General features: G+C 48.2%; 1 protein-coding gene across 1 annotated transcript; it reads left to right on the top strand.

The window, feature by feature from the left end:
- The first annotated feature begins 2,644 nt into the window (after window positions 1-2,644).
- Window positions 2,645-25,169, top strand: LOC119955751 (lysophosphatidic acid receptor 6-like). Its single transcript, XM_038782280.1, has 2 exons — window positions 2,645-2,692; window positions 24,138-25,169. Exons 1-2 carry the CDS (start codon window positions 2,666-2,668, stop codon window positions 25,131-25,133), a joined length of 1,023 nt encoding a protein of 340 aa, XP_038638208.1. The 5' UTR covers window positions 2,645-2,665; the 3' UTR covers window positions 25,134-25,169.
- Window positions 25,170-25,604: the final 435 nt, after the last annotated feature.

The following is a 25,604-nucleotide window of genomic DNA, read 5'->3' as shown; positions in this document are numbered from 1 at the left end:
TACAGAGAAAGGCCGACTGCTGGCTGCTACGGGTTCTTATGCCCCGCCTCGTAGGAGGGGCTACCGGCCTCTCGGCCAATCAGCGAGCAGTCACATGACTAGCCTCAGCCAATTTGCAGAGAGACACATGACCTGCCTGAGCCAATGGGCAGCGAGTCCTCTGCACCAATGGCAGCACTACTCTGAGGTACCGTAGACCTCCTAGTCATACCACCACACCAAAGTATACACCAGAATTGACTTCTTTGTGGTGGAGAAAACGGTGCTTCCAGGGATAGACAAAGTGGAATACTCCGCAATTGTAATATCAGACCACGCTCCACATTACATGGACGTGCGGATAGAGACGGGCAGGGACCAACGCCCGACATGGAGGTTGGACGGTGCCTTACTAGCTGACAAGGCATTCAGTGAAAGGATAGCGTGGGCCATAGCAGAGTACACGGAGAACAACCAGAACGGGGAGGTCGCACCCTCCACATTCTGGGAAGTGCTAAATACCGTACTAAGAGGGGAAATCATCGCTTTCAAAGCGCGAAGAGATAGGGAGGAAAGGGTGGCTAGGCAGCAGCTGGTCAACTGCATACTGGAGGTAGACCGTAAATACTCCAAGGCTCCGACCATAGAGCTTCTGGCGGAGAGGAAAGTGCTACAAAGGAACTTTGACCTGCTCTCCACCAGGAAAGCAGTGCATCAACTCCGCCAGGCGCATGGGACCCTGTACGAACTCGGAAACAAAGCCAGCCGCCTGTTGGCACACCAGCTGAGAAAGCAGGCAGCCACCAGAGAAATTGCACAAATCCGGGGTACCAGATGTACGTTAGAAACAGAACCAGAAAAGATTAACAAAACCTTCAAGGCCTTCTACCAAGAGCTGTACACCTCAGAGTCTGGGATGAACCGGTTCCTTGATGGACTGGACATTCCAGTCGTGGGGGAAGGCAGAAAACGGGACCTGGAAGCACCACTAGCACTGGGAGAGATAATGGAGAGCATTAGCTCCATGGGGAAGGTGCCGGGACCGGACGGATTCCCGGCGGACTTCTACAAATAATTCGCGACAGCGCTGGCCCCGCACCTGCGGGAGATGTTCACAGACTTGCTAGCTAGGGGCATACTGCCACCCACGCTAGCACAGGCCTCAATCTCGCTGATACCTAAGAAAGACAAAGACCCAACGGAATGTGGGTCATACAGACCCATCTCACTGCTGAACGCAGACACCAAAATACTGGCCAAAATCCTAGTCAAAAGGCTTGAAGACTGTGTACCCGAGGTGGTCACAGAGGACCAAACGGGCTTTGTCAAAGGTACACAGCTTACCTCGAACATCAGGCGCCTGCTGAACATGATAATGACCCCCTCCGGGGAGAGAACACAAGAGGTGAAAAGGCCTTCGACAGAGTCAAGTGGAAATACCTCATAGAGGTACTGGAGGGGTTCGGGCTTGGAACAGGGTTCACCTCCTGGGTAAAGCTCCTATTCAACTCTCCCATGGCGAGCGTACAGACCAACAATGCCAACTCCCAATACTTCCAGCTGCACAGGGGCACCAGACAAGGATGCCCACTGTCCCAGCTGCTGTTCGCCCTAGCGATCGAATCACTAGCAATCGTGCTCAGAGCAGCAAAAGGCTGGAGGGGGATCCGAAGGGGAGGCAGAGAGCACAGAGTCTCACTCTATGCAGATGACCTGCTCCTCTACATTTCGGACCCATAGAGCAGCATGGACGGAATCATTGCTCCTGAAAGAGTTTGGCGCCTTCTCGGGCTACAAACTCAACATGAGCAAAAGCGAGATCTTCCCAGTACACCCGCAAGTGTTGAGGGGGGGCAGCACTAAAGGGGCTGCCGTTTAAACAAGCCCTACACAAATTCCACTACCTGGGGATCCAAATAGCCCATGACTGGAAAGGGATCCACAAATGGAACTTCACCAGTCTGACAGAGGAAGTAAAAAAGGACCTGCAAAGATGGAACACACTCCCACTCTCCCTCGCGGGGAGAGTCCAGATGATTAAAATGAACGAACTGCCCAGGGGTTCCTCTTCCTGTTTAGATCCATTCCGATCTACATCCCCAAGGCCTTTTTCAAAGAGCTGGATAAACTGAGATCATGGCGTTCGTATCGGTGGTGGTGGTGGGGGGGGGGGGGGGGGGGGGGGGGGGGGGGGGGGGGGGGGGTGGGACGACCAAAATGTCAGACAAAGCTCCCATCTGCAACAACCATAGGTTCACACCAGCACTGACTGATGCCACATTCAAAAGGTGGAGGCAGGACGGGGGCACACTGACGGTCAGGGACCTATACACGGACGGGAGGGGGACACGGTTAAACCTGAGGAAAGAAAGGTGAACCACGGGGGGGGGAGGGGGGGGGAAGAGGAGAGATGGGGGGAGGGGAGGGGGGGAGACAGCTAAACCCGAGGAAAGAAAGGTGAACCGTGGAGGGGGGGGGGGATCAAGAGAGGAGAACCAGCGAGGTGGGAGGTTGGGGGGGGGGGGGGGGGGGGAGCCGGAAGGAAGGCATGGGATACCAAAACTTGCATGACATCTCCAGGAGCGGGGAACGAGGCAAATAAAGACGCAGGACGGGAGGAGCAGCAGAAGCGGAGGCGAGCGCGGGACGGCAGCGAGATCCATCCGGGAGAAGCAGGCGACAAAACATGAAATACAGTCAAGTATCGCACACTGTAAGTATCTCTCCGGCACCCAAATGTATATTTGCATCTCCCCCCCCCCCCCCCCCCCCCCCCCCCCCCCCCCCCCCCCCAACATGGTGTAAATAATTTTGCCAGGTGTACAGAGCTACCGCTGTCGAGCTGGTGCACAATACCCTACCAGTTATTCTATTTCAGATTTTATTGTTTTCTTTTACTATGTACCATTTCCTTCACCTTGGTATGTTGGGGTGTGCCCTTCTCTTCTAGATAGGTGTATATATATATATATATATATATATATATGTTTCTTATCCTGTGTACATAACGGTAATTATACCTTGTTCAAAAACCCAATTAAAAACATTTATAAAAAAAAACAAACAATAGTAACTTGCATTTTTATAGCACCTTTAGTGTCCTAGAGAGCTTTACAGTAGCGTCATCAAACACAATTTGATACTGAGACACATATGGATGGGTGACCAAAACTTTGTCCGAAAAGGCAATTTTAAGGAATGTCTTAAAGGATGAGAGCGAGATATAGAGGCTGAAATGTTTAAGGAGGGGATTGCAAAGGTTGGGAACAAGGCACTGAATTCACCGTCTGGGCAAAAACAAACTATTTAAAATCAGGGCTGCGCAAAAGGCCAGAATAAGGAAAAAGCAACAATCGTGAAAGGTTGGAAAGCTAAAAGATGTTCTGAAGATAGGAAGAGGCAAGACCAGGGAGGCATTTGAAAACAAATTTGAATTGCAGTTGGGCTAGGAGTCAATGTTGGTTAAGTGAGAACAGAGGTGACGGGTGAACAGGACATAGTGCAAGTTGGGATATGATCATAGATCATCAAATTTACAGTGCAGAAGGAGGCCATTCGGCCCATCGAGTCTGCACCGGCTCCTGGAAAGAGCACCCTACCCAAGGTTAACACCTCCACCCTATCCCCATAACCCAGTAACCCCACCCAACACTAAGGGCAATTTTGGACACTAAGGGCAATTTATCATGGCCAATCCACCTAACCTGCACACCTTTGGACTGTGGGAAGAAACCGGAGCACCCGGAGGAAACCCACGCACACACGGGGAGGATGTGCAGACTCCGCACAGACAGTGACCCAAGCCGGAATCGAACCTGGGACCTTGGAGCTGTGAAGCGATTGTGCTATCCACAATGCTACCGTGCTGCCCATTGGTAAGCAACATTTTGGATGAACTTTCAATGAGATTTTGCAGAATGTAAAATACATTAAATTTGTAACTGAACTTTAGTAATGTGCCAAACCTGTTAAACTCTTACAATTGATTCAAAGAGATCCATGATTTCATTGGACATTAACTGTTGATTACTATTTGACCATCAACAGACTAAGATTTTACTTCCTAGGAGAGGAATGCAACATTCTTGGAAAAAGAGAGGTTTTTGACAATGGAAAATCTCCAATTTGAACATATGGGAGAATTATGAAATCCATTTGGATTACAAATTCCACTTTCTAGCCTCAGTATACAGCCTGAATGTAGGAATACTACCCCCCCCCCCCCCCCCACCCCCCCCCCCCCCCCCCCCCCCCCCCCCCTCCGCCCCCACTGCACACAAACAGACCAGAATTATATGAAGTGATCCATTAAACAACTAAACTTTTTGAGAGCCCACATTAGTAAATATTAATGCAAAATAAGTATGAAAATGCAAGTAAAAGGGTGAACATTGGGGCAGCACGGTGGCGCAGTGGGTTAGCCCTGCAGCCTCATGGCACCAAGGTCTCAGGTTCGATCCCAGCTCTGGGTCACTATCCGTGTGGAATTTGCACATTCTCCCCGTGTTTGCGTGGGTTTCGCCCCCACAACCCCAAAAAAAAAGATGTGCCGGCTAGGTTGATTGGTCATGCTAAATTGCCCCTTAATTGGAAAAAATGAATTGGGTACTCTAAATTTATTTAAAAAAGGATGAACAATATGTTGTGATAATTTGGCCAAATGTTTTACTGTTAATGAAACACAAATTTGCATAGAGAAACTGGATAAGTGTTCTCGTCACATAAAATAAACATACTAAATGAGAGAAATCATGCAAAACCCTACTTTAAATCAGTCAACCTCCTGTAGAATTGCTTATAGCAATTAATATCTCCAGGTGAAGCAGGGTTAAAGGCAGGCAAAAGCCGGACAAAGGTGACAGACTAGGTTGCAATTTTAAAGTCATATGTTGTGTCTTTGTTTTCATACAACACATTGATTTTATATTGTTCACAGTTAAGCAGCAAAACCTGCGGCAATTTGAAAAGCAGAGTTGGTTGGAGCTTAAGAGATTCTCTGCAGTATGGAGGTCGGGGGTCATCAAATCAGATCCACAAGAATGTCATGACTGATAGGAGAGCATGGCAAGATTTACAATTGTGAATATGGAGGTGGGAATTTATCATGAGCATTTTGACAGCAGCATGTGTCTATAAGAAATAAAGTTTGTAAACAGGAAGTATGTGCAGTTGTGAAATTTGAAACATAGGTTTGTCATCTTTCTGTTAGAATAACAAGCAAAGGAATTTCCCACTGCTGCTGACTGATGTGTTAGACAGGTTGGTTCGATGTGGACTGCACTCGATGCAGGGAAGTTAGAAACAGATGTCTAACACTGGAGAAGATCCAACACTGTTTTATTCAACTATAGAACTGCTATACATATTCAGCTGTGGTTCGACACTATACTGATCTGACTGGTGACCTTGTAGTAGCCTGACCAGACTTACTAGCTACCGCATGGTGTTTGCACTTGCTAGCTCATGGACTCTGACTGTCTCAGTAGCTGGGTCCTGAGAGAGCGGGAAACCTAGTGCCCTCTGGCTTTTTAGTGGTAGTGTCCTGTCTGGTGATTGGCTGTACTGTGTTGTATGCTTACTGGTCATCTTATGTGTCAATCACTGCCTGTCTGTATCTCATTATATACATGAGTGGATATTATGATATCTCACCCCCTTTTGTTTTAGTTAAATAAATACTGAGGTATGTATATATGCCTGACTATATACAAACGGTGTTTGAACAAACGAATATACATTGGAAGGTGTCGATAGTGCAGATACATGGCAAACAAAGCAATATTTACAAAGGTTAAATCGATGAATTCAGTCACAAAATTTACAAAAGTTCAGTCTACAGATTCAGTCTTTGTGGTGGGTGACGAATTCTTGTCGATCGCCGCAGAAGTGGATCAGGAGCCGCCTGCACCTGGATAGGTGGGATCGCTGCCATCGCCGTGGTCGCGTGGGCCGGCAGGATCGCTGACAGATCAGTGGCCTCGTGGCAGGGTATGTCCGGAGGAAGTATGATGGCCGGCGGAGCACTGCGGTCAGGTGGTGGGCGTGGAACTCTTCCCAATGCCCGTCTGTTGCGCCGTAGCAGGGAGCCATCAGCCATGCGGACAAGGGAAGATTTTGGGGCAACTTGTTTGACAACAACAGCTCTGGCTGACTAGCTGCTCTCAGGCAACTGGACGTGAACATAATCGGCTGGAGCCAGCTCGGGTAGATCTGTGGCATGAGCATCATATGTGGCCTTCTGTTGGGCTTTGGACTGCTGCATTTTTTATAAAACCGTGAGGTGGTCAAGGTCTGGAACATGGATGGCTGGAACTGTGGTCCTCAGAGTGCGATTCATGAGCATCTGCACTGGAGACAACCCAGTGTACAGTGGGGTTGCCCTGTGTGCCAGCATTGCCAGGTTGAATTCGGAGCCTGAGTCTGAAGCTTTGCATAGCAACCGCTTGACAATATGGACCCTTTTCTCGGCCTTCCTGTTTGATTGCGGGTAGTGGGGACTGGAGATAACGTGACGGAAGTTGTAGGACTGTGCAAAATCAAACCATTCCTGGCTGTAAAAGCATGGGCCTTTGTCGCTCATTATTGTGAGCAGTATCCCGTGCCTGGCGAACGTTTCTTTGCAGGCTTCGATGACCACTTCCGACGTGAGGTCGGCAGTTTCACCACTTCTGGGTAACTGGAGAAGTAGTCGACCAGGAGTACGTAGCCACGCCCCTTGGAGTGGAAAAGGTCTACACCTACTTTGGACCACGGAGAGGTCGCGGTCTCGTGCTGTTGCAGTGTTTCCTTGGGTTGAGCCGGTTGAAACTTCTGACAGGTGGGGCAGTTGAGGACCGTGTTGGCAATGTCCTGCCCAGCCAATAAACCGCCTCCCGAGCTTTGCGTCGGCATTTCTCAACTCCAAGGTGACCCTAATGGAGTTGACCCAGCACCATAGCCTGCATGCTCTGAGGAATAATGATCCTGTCGAGTTTCAGAAGGATTCCTTCCACAACCATCAGCTCGTCTTTCACGTTAAAGAATTGGGGACATTGCCTCTTCTGCCAGCCATGGGTAAGGTGCTGCATCACACGCTGCAGTAGAGGATCCTTGGCCGTTTCCTCACGAATTTGGACCACCCGTCCGTCAGAGGCTGGGAGGTTGGTGGCACACAGGTTTTTTTTTTTGGTTTTTAAAAAATAAATTTAGAGTACCCAATTCATTTTTTCCAATTAAGGGGCAATTTAGCATGGCCAATCCACCTAGCCTGCACATCTTTGGGTTGTGGGGGCGAAACCCACGCAGACACGGGGAGAATGTGCAAACTCCACACGGACAGTGAACCAGAGCCGGGATTGAACCTGGGACCTCGGCGCCGTGAGGCTACACGGCTAACCCACTGAGCCACCGTGCTGCCCCTGGTGGCACACAGTTGCACATGCGCTTCTATGTGGCAGATGAAGTCACCTTGTTCACACGGTGTGGTGATGGACCGGGATAGGGCATCTGCAATGATCAGCTCTTTGCCTGGCGTGTAGACAAGTTCGAAGTCATTGCGGCGGAGTCGAAGAAGAATTCGCTGTAACCGAGGTGTCATGTCATTTAAATCCTTCTGGATTATGTGGACTAGAGGCCTGTGGTCCGTTTCCACTGTGAATTTTGGCAGGCCGTAAACGTAGTCATGAAACTTGACTATTCATGTCAGGAGACCCAGACACTCCTTTTCGATCTGGGCACAGCATTGCTCAGTGGGCGTCATGCCCCTGTATGCATATGCCACTGGAGCCCAGGACGAGGAGTCATCTCGCTGGAGGAGCACCGCCCCAATGCCGTCCTGGCTTGTATCAGTTGATATCTTGGTTTCCTTGGTTGGGTCGAAGAACTCTAGAACTGGGGCTGTGGTGAGCTTTGCCTTCAGCTCACGCCATTCCGCTTCATATGTGGGCAGCCACTGGAAATCCGTTGACTTCTTGACGAGATGGCGGAGGGCTGTGGTGGGGGGATGCCATATTGGGAATAAATTTCCCGAGAAAGTTGACCAGCCCGAGGAAGCGGAGGACCGCCTTCTTGTCCTCCGGGGTCTTCATGGCGTTGATCGCCAAGACCTTGTCGGTGTCTGGCTGCACACCCTGCTGCGAGATGTGGTCACCGAGAAACTTAATATCCGATTGACCAAATGAGCACTTGGCCCTGTTGAGCTGGAGACCATGTTCATGAATTTGCTGGAAGACCTGCTTGAGGCGAGCGATGTGTTCCTGGGGCGTTGTGGACCAGATAATCACGTCGTCCACGTATACTCGCACCCCCTCAATGCCCTCCATCATCTGCTCCATGATGCGGTGAAACACTTCGGAGGCAGATATGATGCCGAAAGGCATGTGTTTGTAGCAGTAGCGACCAAAGGGGTGTTGAACGTGCACAGCTTGCGCCTGGACGTGTCCAGCTGTATTTGCCAAAGTGAAAGCTTAGTGAAGAATTTGGCATGAGCCATCTCACTGGTCAACTCTTCACATTTTGGGATCAGGTAATGCTCCCGCATGATATTACAGTTTAGATCCTTGGGATCAATCCAAATGCAGAGCTCCCCTGATGGCTTCTTTACGCAGACCATGGAGCTGACCCAGTCGGTTGGCTCTGTGACCTTCGAGATGATGCCCTGGCCTTGGAGGTCCCGTAGTTGCTTTTTCAGACGATCCTTGAGGGGCGCCGGCACCCGGCGTGGTGCATGAATTACAGGGGTGGCGTTCGGCTTGAGCAGGATTTTATATTGGTACGGGAGCGTGCCCATTCCATCGAATACACTGAGGTACTGTGTGATAATGTTGTCTATGTTGGCTTGCAAATTTCCATTGGGCGAGGCCGTCGCCGGTGATGATGACATGGTGTGGACTCGCTGAACCAGGTTCAGGAGCTCGCAGGCGCGAGCACCGAGCAGGGACGCCCTGTCAGGCCTAACGATTTCAAAACACAATGTTGCCTTGATCGCCTTGTTGGATACCCCTAGTTGACATGAGCCACTAGGTATGGCATTGCCATTGTAGTCAAGGAGCTGGCAGGTCGGTGGAAGAATGCTTGGTCGGGCCTGGATGGTGTCGAGGTCGGATTGTGAGATGAGGTTCGCAGACGTGCCAGTGTCCAGTTTGAACCGGATGCGAGCCTTGTTAACTGTGAGGACAGCACACCACTCGTCGTCTGCATCCACACTGAGGATCGAGAGGTGTTTCGCCATTGTGGTAGAGGCCAGCTCATGTGTGGTAATGATGCCCACCCGATATGGAGACTTGAGGCAGTCAGCATCAGGGTCTGACGGGCTGTTGAGATCGGAATCTGGCATGCCTTGCTGTATTGAGCAGACACTTCTGCGCCGCAGCTGGGATCGCTGACTGCTGAGCGGTGGAGCAGATCTGCAAAGGGCTGCGTAGTGGCCAAGCTTGCCACACTGGAGACATCGGCGTCCTTTTGCTGGACATTGCCGCTTTAAGTGGGCAGAGCAACAATTCGGACACGTCATGACTCTGATGTCAGTGCGTTACGTGCGTCATCGCGCATGCGCAGTGCGATCGGTCGACATACGCACCTGCGCGTCGGGTTGTTGGGCTCGTCGTCCACTTGGTCATGGCGCACATGCATAGGGATCCGGGAAAAGCGCACAAAACGGCCACTCTCCTCGATGCTCAGGCCCTGTATCTGTGCGATGGCCTTTCTGCCCCGTGGGAGGCCAGCTTTGCAGTTTCTGCCGCCCTAATGTGGGAGTAACGATTCTTGGCATGCTCATGGACAACGCACGTCTCAATAGCAACAGAGAGGGTCAACTGTTTGATTTTAAGGAGCTGCTGCCGCAGGGAGTCGGAGTGGACCCCGAAAATGATCTGATCCCGGATCATGGAATCAGCCGTTGAGTCACAGTTACATGACTGCGCTAGGATGCAGAGATGGGTCAAGAAGGAGTGAAAAAGTTCATCTTTACCCTGAAGCCTCTGCTGGAAGATGTACCATTCAAAGCTCTCATTCACCTCAATGTCGCAGTGGCTGTCGAACTTCAGCAGGACTCTTTTGAATTTTGTATTGTCTTTGCCGTCGGCGAACGTAAAGTAGTTGTAGATATGGATGGCGTGATCACCTGCAGTGGAGCGAAATAGCGCAATCTTCCTCACATCCAATGCTGCCTCAAGGTTGGAGGCCTCGATGTACAAGAGGAACTTTTGCTTGAAGATTTTCCAGTTACTGCCGAGGTTGCCGGAGATAAGGAGTTGCGGAGGAGGCTGGATGTTTTCCATTTCGCTGGATGGCTGCTTGCTGGTCAATGCTGATTCACTCGAGGGAGGTCCGTCAAGATCAGTATAAATCTGGTACCATGATGTGTTAGGCAGGTTGGTTCGATGTGGACTGCACTCGATGCAGGGAAGTTAGAAACAGACGTCTAACACTGGAGAAGATCCAACACTGTTTTATTCAACTATAGAACTGTTCATATATAGAACTATAGAACATTCAGCTGTGGGTCGACACTATACTGATCTGACTGGTGACCTTGTAGTAGCCTGACCAGACTTACTAGCTACTGCATGGTGTTTGCACTTGCTAGCTCATGGACTCTGACTGTCTCAGTAGCTGGGTCCCGAGAGAGCGGGAAACCTAGTGCCCTCTGGCTTTATAGTGGTAGTGTTCTGTCTGGTGATTGGCTGTACTGTGTTGCATGCTTACTGGTCATCCTATGTGTCAATCACTGCCTGTCTGCATCTCATTATATACATGAGTGGATATCATGACACTGACTTCATGTCACTGGAGCTCAAATGAATTGAGACTGAGCAAATGTGAAAGCAGAGGAACTGCCTAAACAGGAACATACTACGAGTAATGTGTTAAAAAGAAGATTGCCTTATTCAAACGGAAACTGCCATTTAGATACTCCTTATCTGGGAGGTGGGGGGGGGGGGGGGGGGGGAGAACAAGTATTGTTGACAGAGTTTTTGGCTGGAATTTTACACTCCCCCACATCCAGGATTATGTCTACCTGTCTCTGTTGGTACTTACCACTGGAGGGGTAGATGGTTGTTGGCTCTCTCATCCTTGGGCCAACAGATCTTTCAGGGGCCAGTTAGTGTAATGTCTCGGTCACCCCCTCCAGCCCCACAACTCTCCAATATATGTGTTTTCCTCCAATACTGGCTTCTTGTACGTGATTTTAATGGCCCCATTAGCATTGGCAATGCTCTCTGCCGCCTGGGCCTTCACCGTGGAAATTCCCTCTCTAAACCCCTCCCCCTTCCTCTATCTCTCTGCTACTTCACGATGTCCTTTAAAATCGATCGCTTCTCACAGGTCCAAATTGGTGTGGCTCAGTGGTAAGTTTTGTGTGTTCCTGCTGCTGTGAAACACCTGAATGTAAAGATTCAGCCCTGGTCTTGTTTCCTCGGTGAGCTTTATTCTTTCTCATTTGTTAGTTAATAGCTGAATCTATTTTAAATGTACATGCGAATGTAACGCACACACTCAGAAGGATGTACTTCCTTTTAATTTTTGCTCAAACCTAATGTTACACAAGTTTATTCCAAACACTTCTCTTTTCTCCTCATTGATCGGGCTGAGGAGACACAAGGTAGGACCAAGCTAAGCTTAAGCGGCGGTTAGAAATTATATATATATTTTCCACCAAAATACTGAAATGGTAACATTTTTCATTAAAATTAAATGAGGTCTGGGCTGCACGGTGGCGCAGTGGGTTAGCCCTGCTGCTTCACGGCGCCGAGGTCCCAGGTTCGATCCTGGCTCTGGGTCACTGTCCGTTTGGAGTTTGCACATTCTCCCCTTCTTTGCGTGGGTTTCGCCCCCACAACCCAAAGATGTGCAGGCTAGGTGCTTTGGCCACGCTAAATTGCCCCTTAATTGCAAAAAATTAATTGAACACTCTAAATTTATTTTAAAAAATAATTAAATGAGGTCCTGTGATTGTGAAGTAGTTAAATATTCTGGCCTCTGTATTTGGGATAAACAGGTACAAAGTGTTCAAAGATGTTTTTCTGTATTTGTTCATGGGATACAGCGGTTGCTGGCTAGGTCAGCATTTATTACCCAGCTAAGGAGCTCTTGTGGTGCAGTATGATGTCCTCACTTCTTGAGCTCTATTCGAGTCCCACACCAGGTCCTGTTGGCCATGGAAGGATCGTTCATGATGCAGTTCAATGAAATGAAAAATGAAATGAAAATCGCTTATTGTCACGAGTAGGCTTCAATGAAGTTACTGTGAAAAGCCCCTAGTCGCCACATTCCGGCGCCTGTTCGGGGAGGCTGTTACGGGAATGGGCTGATAATCAGGCTGGGAATCCTTCCACCATCTCCCCATTATTTAGTTGTCATAACCCCCACGAGGACCAAGGGGAAAACATCATTGATCTTCCCCTGGGACTTGTGGACAACGAGCTTCCCAGATAGGGAGCGGAGGCCACCCGCCTGGGCTCTTTACGTACAGATATAAAAACTGTCCCAAAGCACGGCCTCAACAGACTAGCTCTCCCAGCAAGGATTGTACTGGGAGCGAGATGCTGCTTTACACAGAACTTTGTATATAGTTAAAACAAATTAATGTTCAATTTTTGCCTGCTTCCTCAAGTTACTAAATTAACAAAGGGGAAAAAGTGTGTGTGAAAGTACATGGACGAAAAACATTGTCCAGCCTGAATGGTCTTTGAGGAGGAAGTGGTGAGATGCTTCCTTTAACTGCTATGGTGCAGGAACCCCTAAAGTGCTGTTGGGGAAGGAGCTCCACGACTTTGACTCATGGATGATGAAAAGACAGTGATTTTTTAAAAATCCAGGTTAGAAAGGTGTGCGACTTGGAGTGGAACATGGGGGTGGTAATGTCCCAATGGACTTGCTGCCCATGTCCTTCTAGGTGCTAGAGGTCATGGGTTTTAATGATATTGTGGAATAAGCCTTGATGAGTTGGATATAGTACGTTCCAATCAAACAGGCTGCTTTGTCCCAGATGATGTCAAGCAAAAGTTTCATTGGAACCGCACTCATCCAGACAAGCGGGGAGTATTCCATCAAACTCCTGATCAATTCTCCCTTTTTTTACTTGTTATACTCGGTCAGTTTTGTCAGTGTTTGGTACCCTTCAATGTTTTTTCATGCTGCTATTTAATTCAGAAAACCTGCAAGGGACCTTTCTTCTCTTTTAATTCTTCTATCACATATGGGTGTTGCTAGAGCAGAACTTTTATTGCCCATTCCTATTTGCCCTTGAGAAGCTGGTGGTAAATCACCTTCTTGAATCCCTGCAGTCCATATAGTGTAGGTACACCCACAGTGCTGGTACGGAGGGGGTTCCAGGATTGTGACCCAGAGACAGTGAAGGAATGATGATATAATTCCAAATCAGAATGGTATGTGTGTTGGAGAGGATGTCCTGTTAAGTGGTAAAGATCATGGGCGGGATTCTCCGGTCTGACAGCCATGTTTTCCTAGGTGGCAAGCCCTCGCCAGCAGTGAGATTTGCCACTACCACCACTTGTCAATGGGATTGCCCAATGTGGCCACCCCACGCTGCTGGGAGACCTGTGGGTGTGGGTGTGCTGCCAGCGCAATGGATAATCCTGCCGGCGGAGGGGTTTGGAAGGTGCTGTTGAAGGATCCTTGGTGAATTGCTGTAGTGCATCTTGTAGATGGTAAACACTGCCTATTAGTAGTGGAGGGAGTGGATGTTGATGGTGGTGAATGAGGTGCCAATCGTGCTGTTTGCTTTGTCCTGAATGCTATCAAGCTTGTTGAGTGTTGTTAGAGTTGCACTTCTCCTGGCAACTGAACAGTATTCCATCATACTGATGACTGAGAGTAAATGACAATTGTTTGGATTGGATTTCTCCTGCTTTGTATGGATAGGATATTTTCCAGTTTGTCAAGTAGATGCCAGTGTTATAGCTGTCCTCGGGCAGCTGTGTTAAGGGTGAGGGACAGAGTTCCTAGAGAAGTCTTCATCTTTGGGGGCAGCATGCACAAGGGGCAGCACGGTAGCAGAAAGGTTAGCACAGTAGCTTCACAGCCCCAGAGTTTCAGGTTCAATTCCTGGCTTGGGTCACTGTCTGTGCGGAGTCTGCACGTTCTCCCCGTTTCTGCGTGGGTTTCCTCTGAGTGCTCTGGTTTCCTCCCACAGTCAAAACATGTGCAGGTTAGGTGGATTGGCCATGATAAATTGCCCCTAGGTGTCCAAAAAGATTAGGTGGGGTTACTGGGTTACGGAGATAGGGTGGTGGCATGGGCTCAAGCGGGGTGCTCTTTCCAAGAGCCGGTTCAGACTTGATGGGCCGAATAGCTTCCTTCTGCACTGTAAATTCTATGATTCTATGATTACAGCTAGGATGTTGTCAGATCCTTTGCTGTATCCAGTGTGCTTAGCCATTTCTTGATATCATGTGAAGTGAATCCAATTGACTGCAGACAGGCATCCATGATGGTGGAGACCCCAGGAGGAGGCTGAGCTGGATCATCACTTGGCACTTCTAATTGAAGATGGTTACATGCCAGTTTGAAAAAGGGCCCTAATTCTTTGAAAGAAAACAAATGCCATTCGAGAAAAATAATTAACACAAAAAGTACGAAGAGAACTGAGGGAGTGCATAAAGGCAAGAAAATACATGACCGTATTTGCAGGCACAATTATAATAAAAAGCAAACTAGTTTTTTGTCAGTAAAAAATTTTCACTGATGGTGAAATCCTGTTGATCACATAAATCAGGATATAGACTTTTGGTGACAGTTCTCTTAATGGTTTAGTGAGTAAAGAAATTGTATGTTAACTTGAGGTCCAAGGTTCAACTCCCAGCCTGTGGTGAATCAACAAAGACAGCATCAGTGAAGAGAACCACAGTCATCCTGAACACCTCTATACCTTGTGACACTTGATTAAACAAGTGTTCACCAGATGTGCGGTAATCCACATTGTTTAAGGCTGAGGAAGTGAAAATGGAGGCCAGACTAGGAGTTGACTGGATTGAGAGTAAAGTGTTGGGGATGCATAGATACACAGAAGATCGGAGCAGGAGGAGGCTTTTTGGCCCTTCGAGCCTGCTCCGCATTTTATCACGATCATGGCTGATCCTCCAACTCAATAGCCTAATCCTGCTTTTTTCCCATAGCCTTTGATCCCATTCTCCCCAAGTGCTGTATCTAGCTGCCTCGTTATTATATTCAGTGTTTTAGCATCAACTACTTCCTGTGGTAATGAGTTCCACAGGCTCACCACTCTTTGGGTGAAGAAATGTCTCCTCACCTCAGTCGAAATGGTTTACCCTCAATCCTCAGACTGTGACCGCTGGTTCTGGACACACCCACCATTGGGAAGATCTTCCCTGCATCTATCCTGTCTAGTCCTGTTAGAATTTTATAAGTCTCTATGAGATTCCCCCTCATTCTTCTGAACTCCAGTGAGAACAATCCTAACCTGGTCAATCTGTCATCATATGACAGTCCTGCCATCCCTGTAATCAGCTGCATTCCCTCGAGAGCAAGAACATCCTTCTTCAGAAAAGGGGGCCAAAACTGCACATAATATTCTAGATGTGGCCTAACCAAGTATTATTGCAGCAACACATTCCTGCTTCTGTACTTGAAACCTCTCGCAATGAAGGTCAACATATCATTAGCCTTCTTTACCGCCTGCTGCACCTGCATGCTTACCTTCAGTAACTGGTGTTCAAGGTCACCCAGGTCCCGCTGCACACTCCCGTCTCCCAATCGATGACACAAAAGTGTAGGTGAAGAATTGATTGAGCAGATTGATGAACTGTGGTGAATTTGAAAGTGCTATTGTAACCAATTCCATTTTTGACAGATGCTCTGTATGTTTTAAATTTACTTAATAATAAATGCTCAAAAAAGTATGAAGGGAAAATGCTACTCTGTATATCTTTAATTGCAATCCTCTGTGGTAGCTGAAGAAACCGTGGGTTTTGCACATTGTAACGGAATTGAAGTGGTTCCAAGGACAAATATGGACACTGTGGGTCATACTGGATTTACCAATAGCAAAGCCATTGGTAAATCTGCTTCTGTATGTCAGTGGGGTAGATGTGAATGGTGACCAATTATTGATTGAACACTTTTCTAGTTAAAGGACAACCATGATATGTTATTTTATTGGTTACTTCAGCTGGCCTAACCACAATTTATTTTAAGTATCCGATTTAAGGATGTTCTTTTCAGATTGCTTCCAGGCACTTCAGTAGATCCAGTCTGGTTAGTGTAGACCCGTAGAGAAAGAAATTATCATGCCTTGATGGCTCTGGGAAAATGCAGCGAGCCATATAAACCAGAAAGGTCAGGCTAAATCCTCTGCTTTGTGAAATTAGCGCAAATCAACAAGGCTAGCTCTATGATGAATCCTTTAAGGTTATTGTGAGAAATCTGAACGTGTAGATAATAGGTGAAAGCAGAAAGAACTTACTTTGTTACATTCGTGTCACCTTGATGTGTGATTTTTCCTGTGCCATTCTGGCTGTTTCTTGAAGTCCATGGATAAATGACATGGATAATGGACAAATAAGTACATGGTACGTGAACCGGGTTGAATTCCGACATTGGGTAACCATCTGTGTGGTGCTTGCACATTCTCCCCGTGTTTGCGTGGTGCTCCCGTTTCCTCTGATGTGTAGGTTAGGTGGATTGGCCGTGCTATATACTGCCCAACCGTTAGGTGGGGTTACGGGGATAGGGCTGGGGGAGTGGGCCTATGTACTGTGCTTTTTCGGAGGGTCGGTCCAGTCTCGATGGGATGAATGGCCTCGTTCTGCACTGTAGGGATTCTATGATTAATAAACCAACTTCAGTTTGTATTCAGTGAGCTGCAGTTCCATAGCCCCGGAGGAAGTGAGAAATACAGCAGAGGTTTTGTCATCACCGTCTGGAGTTTTTGGCGGTCACTGGCAGCACAGTGCCACATGTAGCTGTTTCTAAGCTTGTCCATGGAAGCCACTGATTGGAGACTGCTTTCTCAGGAAGCTTAAAAGATTTTGCGGCGTCTGGCCTAAGCCAATGTTTTTACAGTTTTGTACATTTGTTCACTGGGTTGTTCTCTCTGCATTGTGACACTTGAATCAAATCAGGGTCACATGGTTGATAAGGCTGATTACTCTGGGCCGGTGTAATGACACATAGTGTACTATCTGGAAGAACGGCAGCATATGGAATTTAACCAAAGTGCTAATTCCTGCTCATTTCATCTGTGTATGTGCCCATACCATTGGGCATAAGATCAATGAGGACAGGAAGTTCAAAAGCAATAAAGGCAGCTACATTAAATGAAGTGTCACTGTAAATGACTGCCAGGGTTACATTGATAAAGCCCATTTGTACTGCTAATTAGGATATGCTTTTCTCATGGTTTTATAAGAGCAGTGTGACAAACATAGGCAGGTTGGCTGGGGTGACAATTATTGCATTGCATTTGTGATTATTTGATCCAATGCATGAAAATTAAAGAAACATGGTGAAGTTTAAATCAGTTAACAGTATCAAGTTCCTTTGTTAAGAAAGGAGAGTTTTCTTGCCTTCGCTGGGATATTTTTTTCATGTTCTGCAACATTTTGCTACCTTCCTTAATGACCCAATGGTAATAGGGTCAAGAACACAGGAGAACAAAAGGAATAGGAGCAGGAGTAGACCAGATGGCCTGTCGAACCTATTCCACCATTCAATCCGATCATGGCTGATCTTGGGCTTCAACGTCATTTTCCGCCCACTCTTCTTAATTCCCTGAAGAAACAAAAATCTCTTGACCCGAGCCTTCAATGTATTCAACGGTAGAGGATCCATCTCTAGAGTAGAGAATTCCAAAGATTCCAAAGTAAATTTTCCTCATCTTGGTCCTAAATGATTGGCACCTTCTCCTGAGACGGCACCACCCCCCTCCATTTTGTAGGCTCCACAATCAATGGAAACAATCTTTCAGCATTCAGCCTAACAAGCCCTTCAGAATGAGATCAGCTCTCAGTCTTCTAAACTCCAAAGAATATGGGCGGGATTCTCTCACTTCACTGTCGGCCGGAGAATCGCCGGGAACGGTGAGAATTGCGTCACGCCGGTCCGGTTGGGGGCCGCTCTACGGGGCCCCACCCCGGCAATTCTCCGTCCGGGATGGGCCGAGCGGCCACGCTAAACTGCTCTTACCCACCGGGACCTTGGTGTGGATGCATCTGGGGGGGCGGCCTGGTTGGCGGAGGGGGAGTCCGACCCCGTGGGTGGGTGCCTCTGCTGTGCCCTAGCCCGCGATCGGGGCACACCGATCGGCGGGCCGGCCTCCTGGGCTGAGGGCCTCTTTTGTTCTACGCTGGCCCCTGTAGCCCTACGCCATGTTGCGTCGGGGCCAGTGCGGAGTAGAGAGCCACTGCGCATGCGCGCATTGACGCGGGTGCCACTGCACAAGCGCAGATCCGCGGCACCCATTTGATGGCGGGGATCGGCAGCTGGAGCGGCGTGGGTCACTCCAGTGCCATGTTGGCCCCCTGTAGGGGGACAGGGGCAGCGTTTACGATGGTATTAACACTTAGCCTCAGGATCAGAGAATCCCACCTTATAAGTCCAATTTACTCAGCCTCTTATCACAGGACAATCCCTTCACCCCAGGGCCCAGGCCCCTCTGGCACCGCTCACATTTGTCCTCCGGGAAGAATCTGCTCATTCGGGGTCTGGTCAGGTGCGCTCTGTGCACCACTTGAGCTGCATTAGGCTTAGCCTTGCACAGGAGGAGGTGGAGTTCACCCTGCTCAGTGCTTCGCTCCAGAGTCCCCATCCTACCTCTGCCCCCAGTTCATCCTCCCATTTTTGTCTGGTCTCGTCCAGTGGAGTTCGGGCTCTGTCCAGTAGTTGTCCTTTTATTTTCCTACATAGCACCCCCTTCTCGCTGCCTGTGCCTATCAGGTCCTCTAGTAGTGTGCTTTCTGGGGCCCTGGGGTACCCTACTGTCTCTTTGTGGAGGAAGTGCTTTATTTGGAGGTGTCTCAATTCCTGTCCTTTTGCTAGTTTCCACTTCCTCGTCAGTTTGTCCAGTGTCACCAGTCTGCGCCCTACGTGGAAGTCCCCGACCGTCAGTGTACCCCCATCCCGCCTCCATCTTTTGAAGGTGGTATCTAGCATGGGGGGGGGGGGGGGGGGAAATCTGTGATTGCCACAGATGGGGGCCATAAGGGACATTTTGGTTATCCTGAAATGCTGTCTCAACTGGGTCCACGTTCTCAGCGTGGCCGCTACCACTGGGCTCGTTGTGTATCTTGCTGAGGATGGGAGTGCTGCTGTGGCCAGGACTTGGAGGGTTGTTCCTTTACAGGATGCCCCCTCCATTTGTACCCAATCTGTTTTGGGTCCTTGTACCCATCCCCTCATTCTTTCTGCCGTTGCTGCCCAGTGGTAGTATTGTAGGTCCGGTAGAGCCAGACCCCCTCTGACTTTCCCTCTTTGCAGTGTCGGCTTGGGAATCCTTGGGTTCTTGCCCCACCACACAAGTGCCATGATTAGCCTGTCTATGTTTTGGAAAAAGGCCTTGGGGATGAAGATCGGGATGGATCTAAACAGGAAGAGGAACCTTGGCAGTACGTTCATCTTGATCGTCTGCACTCTTCCCTCCAGGCTCTTCCTCCACCAGGCTGGTCAGGTCCCACTTGTGGATCTGTGTCCAGTCTCTGGTTATTTGGATCCCCAGTTAACGGAATCTGTTCTGGGCCGTTTTGAACGGGAGCCCCTTCAGCTCTGTCCCTCCCCCTATTGGGTTCACTGGGAATATCTCGCTTTTGCCCAGGTTAAGTTTGTAGCCCGAGAAGGTTCCAAATTCTTTCAGTATTTGCAGTATTGCCTTCAGTCCCTCCTGTGGCTTCGAGACATAGAGGAGCAGGTCATCTGCATACAGTGAGACTCTGTGCTCTCTGTCTCCTCTCCGGATTCCCTTCCAGCTTTTTGAGTCCCGCAGGGCTATCGCCAGGGGTTTGATCGCTAGCGCGAACAAGAGTGAGGACAGGGGGCAGCCCTGTCTTGTTCCTCTCTCTAGCTGGAAGTATTCAGAGCTGGTGGTGTTAGTTCGGACACTCACTTTGGGAGCGTTGTACAGGAGCCTCACCCAGGCAGTGAATCCCGCTCCTAGCCCAGACCGTTCCAGGACCTCGAGGAGGTAGCTCCATTCGACTCTGTCAAAGGCCTTTTCTGCGTCCAGGGAGACGATCACCTCTGGTGTTCTCTCCCCGGGGGGGGGGGGGGGGGGGGGGGGGGTCATTATCACATTCAGCAGGCGCCTGATGTTCACTGTGAGCTGCCTGCCCTTGACAAAGCCCATTTGGTGCTCTGCGACCATCTCTGGTACGCAGCCCTCCAGCCTTTTGGCCAGGACCTTTGCGAGTGTTATCGCATCCACGTTCAGCAGTGAAATGGGTCTGTATGATCCACATTCCGTCAGGTCTTTATCTTTTTTGGGTATCAGTGAAATTGTGGCCTGCGCTAGCATGGGGGGCAGGGTGCCCCCTGCCAGTGAGTCCGCGAACATATCCCTTAGGTGTGGGGCCAGGACTGGTGCGAATTATTTGTAGAAGTCCGCCGGGAACCCACCGGGTCTGCATGGAGCTGATGCTCTCCATGATTTCTCCCAGGTCTATTGGTGCTTCCAGCTCCCCCCGTCTGTCTTCCCCCACCACCGGCAGTTCCAGTCCATCTAGGAACTGTTTCATTCCTGCATCCCCTTCGGTGGGCTCGGAGATGTACAGTCTCCGGTAGAAGGTCTCGAATGCCCGATTGACCTCCTTTGGCTCTGTTACCAGTCTGCCTTTGCTCTCATTAACCTGCACTATTTCCCTCGTGGCTGTCTGCTTTCTCAGCTGGTGAGCCAATAGGCGGCCAGCCTTGTCTCCGTGTTCGTAGAAGGTCCCCCGTGTCTGGCAGAGTTGGTACACTGCTTTCCTAATGGATAGCAGGTTGAAGTCCATTCGCAGCTTTTTCCTCTCCGCCAACAGCTCTACGGTCGGGGCCTCGGTAAATTCTATCGACTTCCAGAATGGAGTCCACTAGCTGTTGCCTGGCCACCCTCTCTTCACTATCTCTACTTGCCTTGTAGGCTATGATCTCTCCTCTGATCACGGCCTTCAGTGCCTCCCAAAACGTGGAGGGTGAGACCTCCCCGTATTGGTTGTTAATAACGTAATTGCCTATGGCCTGTGATATTTTTTGGCAGAAAGCCTTGTCGGCCAGGAGGTCCTTGTCCAGCCTCCGTGTGGGGCGCTGGGCCCAGCCTGTCTCCAACCTCATATCCATATAGTGTGGAGCGTGGTCGCAGATAACGATTGCGGAGTAGTCCGTTCCCATGATCCCTGGAAGCACCAATTTCCTCAATGCAAAGAAGTCGATACGGGTGTATACTTTGTGCACCAACGAAAAGAATGAGAACCGCTTTTCTCTCGGATGCAGGAACCTCCATGGGTCCATGGTCCCCACCTGTTCCATGAAGGCCCCTAGCTCCCAAGCCATGCCAGACATTTTCCCCGCTCTGGGGTTTGATCGGTCGGTCAGTGGGTCAAGGTCGACGATTTCCGCCATGGTCTTCTTTATGAGTTCTGAGTCGTCCTAGTTGGGAGTGTACACATTTACCAGTACGACAGGTGCCCCTTCCAGGACACCGCTGACCATGATGTACCTTCCCCCTGGGTCCGTAACTCTCTTGATTCCCGTAAACCTTGTCCTTTTGCAACATTTACAACTTCAACACCTTTTTAAAAATATTCTCATTTTCTATTTTATGACCAGAATGAGTAACCTCACACTTCCCTACATTATACTCCATTTGACCATCATCTTGTTGCCTACTCACTGAACCTACCTGTATTGCTTTGCTGCCTCTCTGTGCCATCCCTACAGCTTACCTTCCCACCTAGATTTGGTATTATTAGCAAACTTTGAGACATTATTCTCTGTCTCTTCATCTAAGTCATTAATATAGATTGTAAATAACTGTGGCCCTAGGACTAATCCGTGCAGCACTCCACTATTCACTGCCTGCCAACTTGTCCTATTTATGCCCCATCGCCATTTTCTATTCATTAAACAGTTCTCAAAACTGATAAAATACTACCCCAACTCCTTTAGCCTTTGGCTTTCCAAATAGTCTTTTGTGTGGCACTCTTTAGAATGCCTTTTGTGAACCAGGTATGTTACATCTACTGGTTCCCCTTCATTTACCAAAGCTATCAGCCTTAAACAATTCTCATAGTCAAAAAGAATTTCCCCTTAATGAAGCCATGTTGACTTGCTCTCATTATATCATGGTTTTCTAAGTGCATTTTTAAGATTTTCGGCATGAGGTGGTAAGGTGGCATAGTGGTTATTACTGCTGCCTCACAGTGCCAGAGACCTGGGTTTGATTACAGCCTGGGTGACTGTCTGTGTGGAGAGTGCACATCCTTCCTGTGTCTGCATGGGTTCTGTGCTTTCCTCTCACAGTTCAACGATGTGCAGGGTAGGTGGATTGGCCATGATAATTTCCCCCCTATTATCCAAAGATGTGAAGGTTAGGTGAGGCTGCAGGGATAGCAGGGGGAGTGGGCCTAGGTGGGGTATGTTCCTGCAGGCTTCACGGGCTGAATGGCCTCCTTTTGTACTGTGGGGGGCGGGAGGAGGGGGGGGGGTGGAATTCTATGGATAGATTCCAGCATTTTCACAACAACTGATGTTAGGCTAAGTGGCCTATAGTTCTCTTTTTTTTCTCTCCTGCCTTTCTTAAAAGTTGGTGTAACATTTGCCAAATTCCAATCTAATGGGATCATTCCCAAATCTCAGGACTTGTGGAAAATTGCAACCAGCACCTTCACTATCTCTGCAGCTAACTCTTTTGGACCCTAGGGTGTATACCTTCAGATCCCGGGTGTTTGTTGGATTTTAATACCTCAAATTTTACCCATACGTTTTCATTATTTCTTTATGTTTCACAATGTTCATTTACTTTTATACCTTTTAGTCTATTTACCCAATTAGCTTTCATCATTTCTCCCCTCAATGGCAGCACGGTAGCATTGTGGTTAGCACAATTGCTTCACAGCTCCAGGGTCCCAGGTTCGATTCCGGCTTGGCTCACTGTCTGTGCGGAGTCTGCACATTCTCCCCGTGTGTGCGTGGGTTTCCTCCGGGTGCTCCGGTTTCCTCCCACAGTCCAAAGATGTGCAAGTTAGGTGGATTGGCCATGCTAAATTGCCCTTAGTGTTGGGTGGGGTTACTGGGTTATGAAAAATGAAAATGAAATGAAAATTGCTTATTGTCACAAGTAGGCTTCAATGAAGTTACTATGAAAAGCCCCCTGTCGCCACATTCCGGCGCCTGTTCGGGGAGGCTGGTACGGGAATTGAACCGTGCTGCTGGCCTGCCTTGGTCTGCTTTAAAAGCCAGCGATTTAGCTCAGTGGGGATCGGGTGGGGATGCGTACTTTGGGTAGGGTGCTCTTTCCAAGAGCTGGTGCAGACTCGATGGGCCGAATGACCTCCGTCTGCACTGTAAATTCTATGATTCTATGATTCATACCGTGTAATCGGTTTTGCTTAAGTTTATATTCTTGTTGTGATTGGAGGAAGTAAAGTCTCTGTAGTCCCAAATGACCGTAGGTTGCTTTACTTTCCTCTTTGAGAGAGAGAGCTGGCTGGTGGTGATTTAACCTCAAGCAGGGGGCAAGGTTGATGGGGCAGGGCCTTCATGAATAAACTTAACTGGTACAGGAAGTGAACCTGTACTGTTAGTCTCACTCTGCATCATGAACCAGCTGTCCAGCCAACTGATCTAAACTTAGGGCCTGCTATTAGGCATCCTCGTGAATAGTCCCCAGGTCATGAAGTGCCATGCATTGTCCATGAGGGACCAGGAAACTAGTCTTTCTTTAAATAAGGTATTCCCTTCAGTACCTGTACACTCTACTGCTGGAGGAATGAATAATTCTCTTAATACAAGTAAATGACAATTAATATGAACACAGCTTTCTTACAAGTGTATTCTTGATGGTTTGTTCCCTGCAAATGGATTTATAAATCAGAGTCCACCTTGACAGAATGGCACACAGTCATCATTTCAAATAGGTCTGTTAACTTCCACAGGAACTGTCTATATTCTTAAAGAAAAAAACATACTCATTAATAAACTATATTTTAAATTAATTTTCAATTTCCTCCCAGATTCGAGTAGTCAAGATGGACGGCACATCCACCACTCCTTTCAACTGGGGTGTGAGTACCAGCAATTCAACAGGGAGCCCTCCCTGTAAACCGGAGGACATCAGTGAATTCATTCCGATTTTTCTCACCCTGGTCTTTTCAGTGGGTTTCATTTTGAACAGCATCAGCCTTTGGATCTTTTGGTTTTGCATCAAGAGATGGAGTGCCGGAATGATTCTGCAGTTCAACCTGGCTTTAGCAGATTCCATGATAACTCCTGCTGCCCCATTTATGATCGCCTACTTCTCGTTGTCGCACTGGCCCTTTGGACAATTCCTGTGCCAGCTGAAGGTCTTCCTATTGAGCACCAACATGTACGGCAGCATCTATTTTCTCACTCTAATTAGCATACACCGGTACATCGCTGTCGTGCACTGCACCAAGAAAACCATCTTAAAGGAGGAGAAGTTTGTAAAAATTGTTTGTGTGGGAGTGTGGGTTCTCCTGTTTGCCCAAGGATTTCCATTCTTTTTTGTCATCAAAACCACTGAAATGAACAATTCCACTCACTGTTTGAACATACATCAGGATGAGCTGGTGGTTTTGTATTTTGTGTGGAACATGGTCATTTTAGTCACAGGGTACACCATTCCATTTTTTGCCTCCATTACTTTCTATAGTTTACTTGCCAGTTTCATTATAAAATTGAAAACTAATCAACTTAAGAGTAAAAATATGAAAATGAAGTCAATGAAAATGATTTTAGTGTCTCTAATAATTTTTATCATCTGCTTCCTGCCTGTACATGTGTCCCGAACATTTGGGGTTACGCTTAAACTCTTTTATCCTGATCAGTGTCAATCACTGAAATTTTTTGAACTTGTTTATTATTGGTCCTTGGCTCTGTCAAGTACAAATTGTTGCCTGGACCCGTTGTTATATTTTTTTGCTTCTAAAAAATTCAAGGAGTCATTACGTAGCATTGTGAGTTCAATAAGATGCTGGAAAAAGAGATGAAGATGGGAAATAAAAATGAACAAATGCTAGAAATGCTCAAGAGATCATGTAGCATTTGTGGAGCGAAAGACAGTTAACATTTCCTTTAACAATTAACAATGACCTTTCATTAGAATATATCCTTATACTGTCAGGACTAATGGTCCAGCAATGAATTCAAACCCCACCACAGAGCTGAAATGAAATGAAAATCGGCTATTATCACAAGTAGGCTTTAAATGAAGTTACTGTCAAAAGCCCCTAGTCACCACATTCCGGCGCCTGTTCAGGGAGGCTGGTACAGGAATTGAACCGTGCTGCTGGCGTGCCTTGGTCTGCTTTAAAAGCCAGCTCTTTAGCCCTGTGCTAAACCAGCCCCTCACTCATCCCTTTGTTCTCTAAAGTGTTTCTAGGACAATTTCTGTATCTTCCTCCATGAAGACAGACACACACCGTCCAGCCCCTCCACCATCTCCTCACACCCCACCACAA

Source organism: Scyliorhinus canicula, chromosome 21, assembly GCF_902713615.1.
Source record: "Scyliorhinus canicula chromosome 21, sScyCan1.1, whole genome shotgun sequence".
In the NCBI taxonomy this organism is placed as follows: Eukaryota; Metazoa; Chordata; class Chondrichthyes; order Carcharhiniformes; family Scyliorhinidae; genus Scyliorhinus; species Scyliorhinus canicula.
This window is presented reverse-complemented; position numbering and strand designations above follow the sequence as displayed.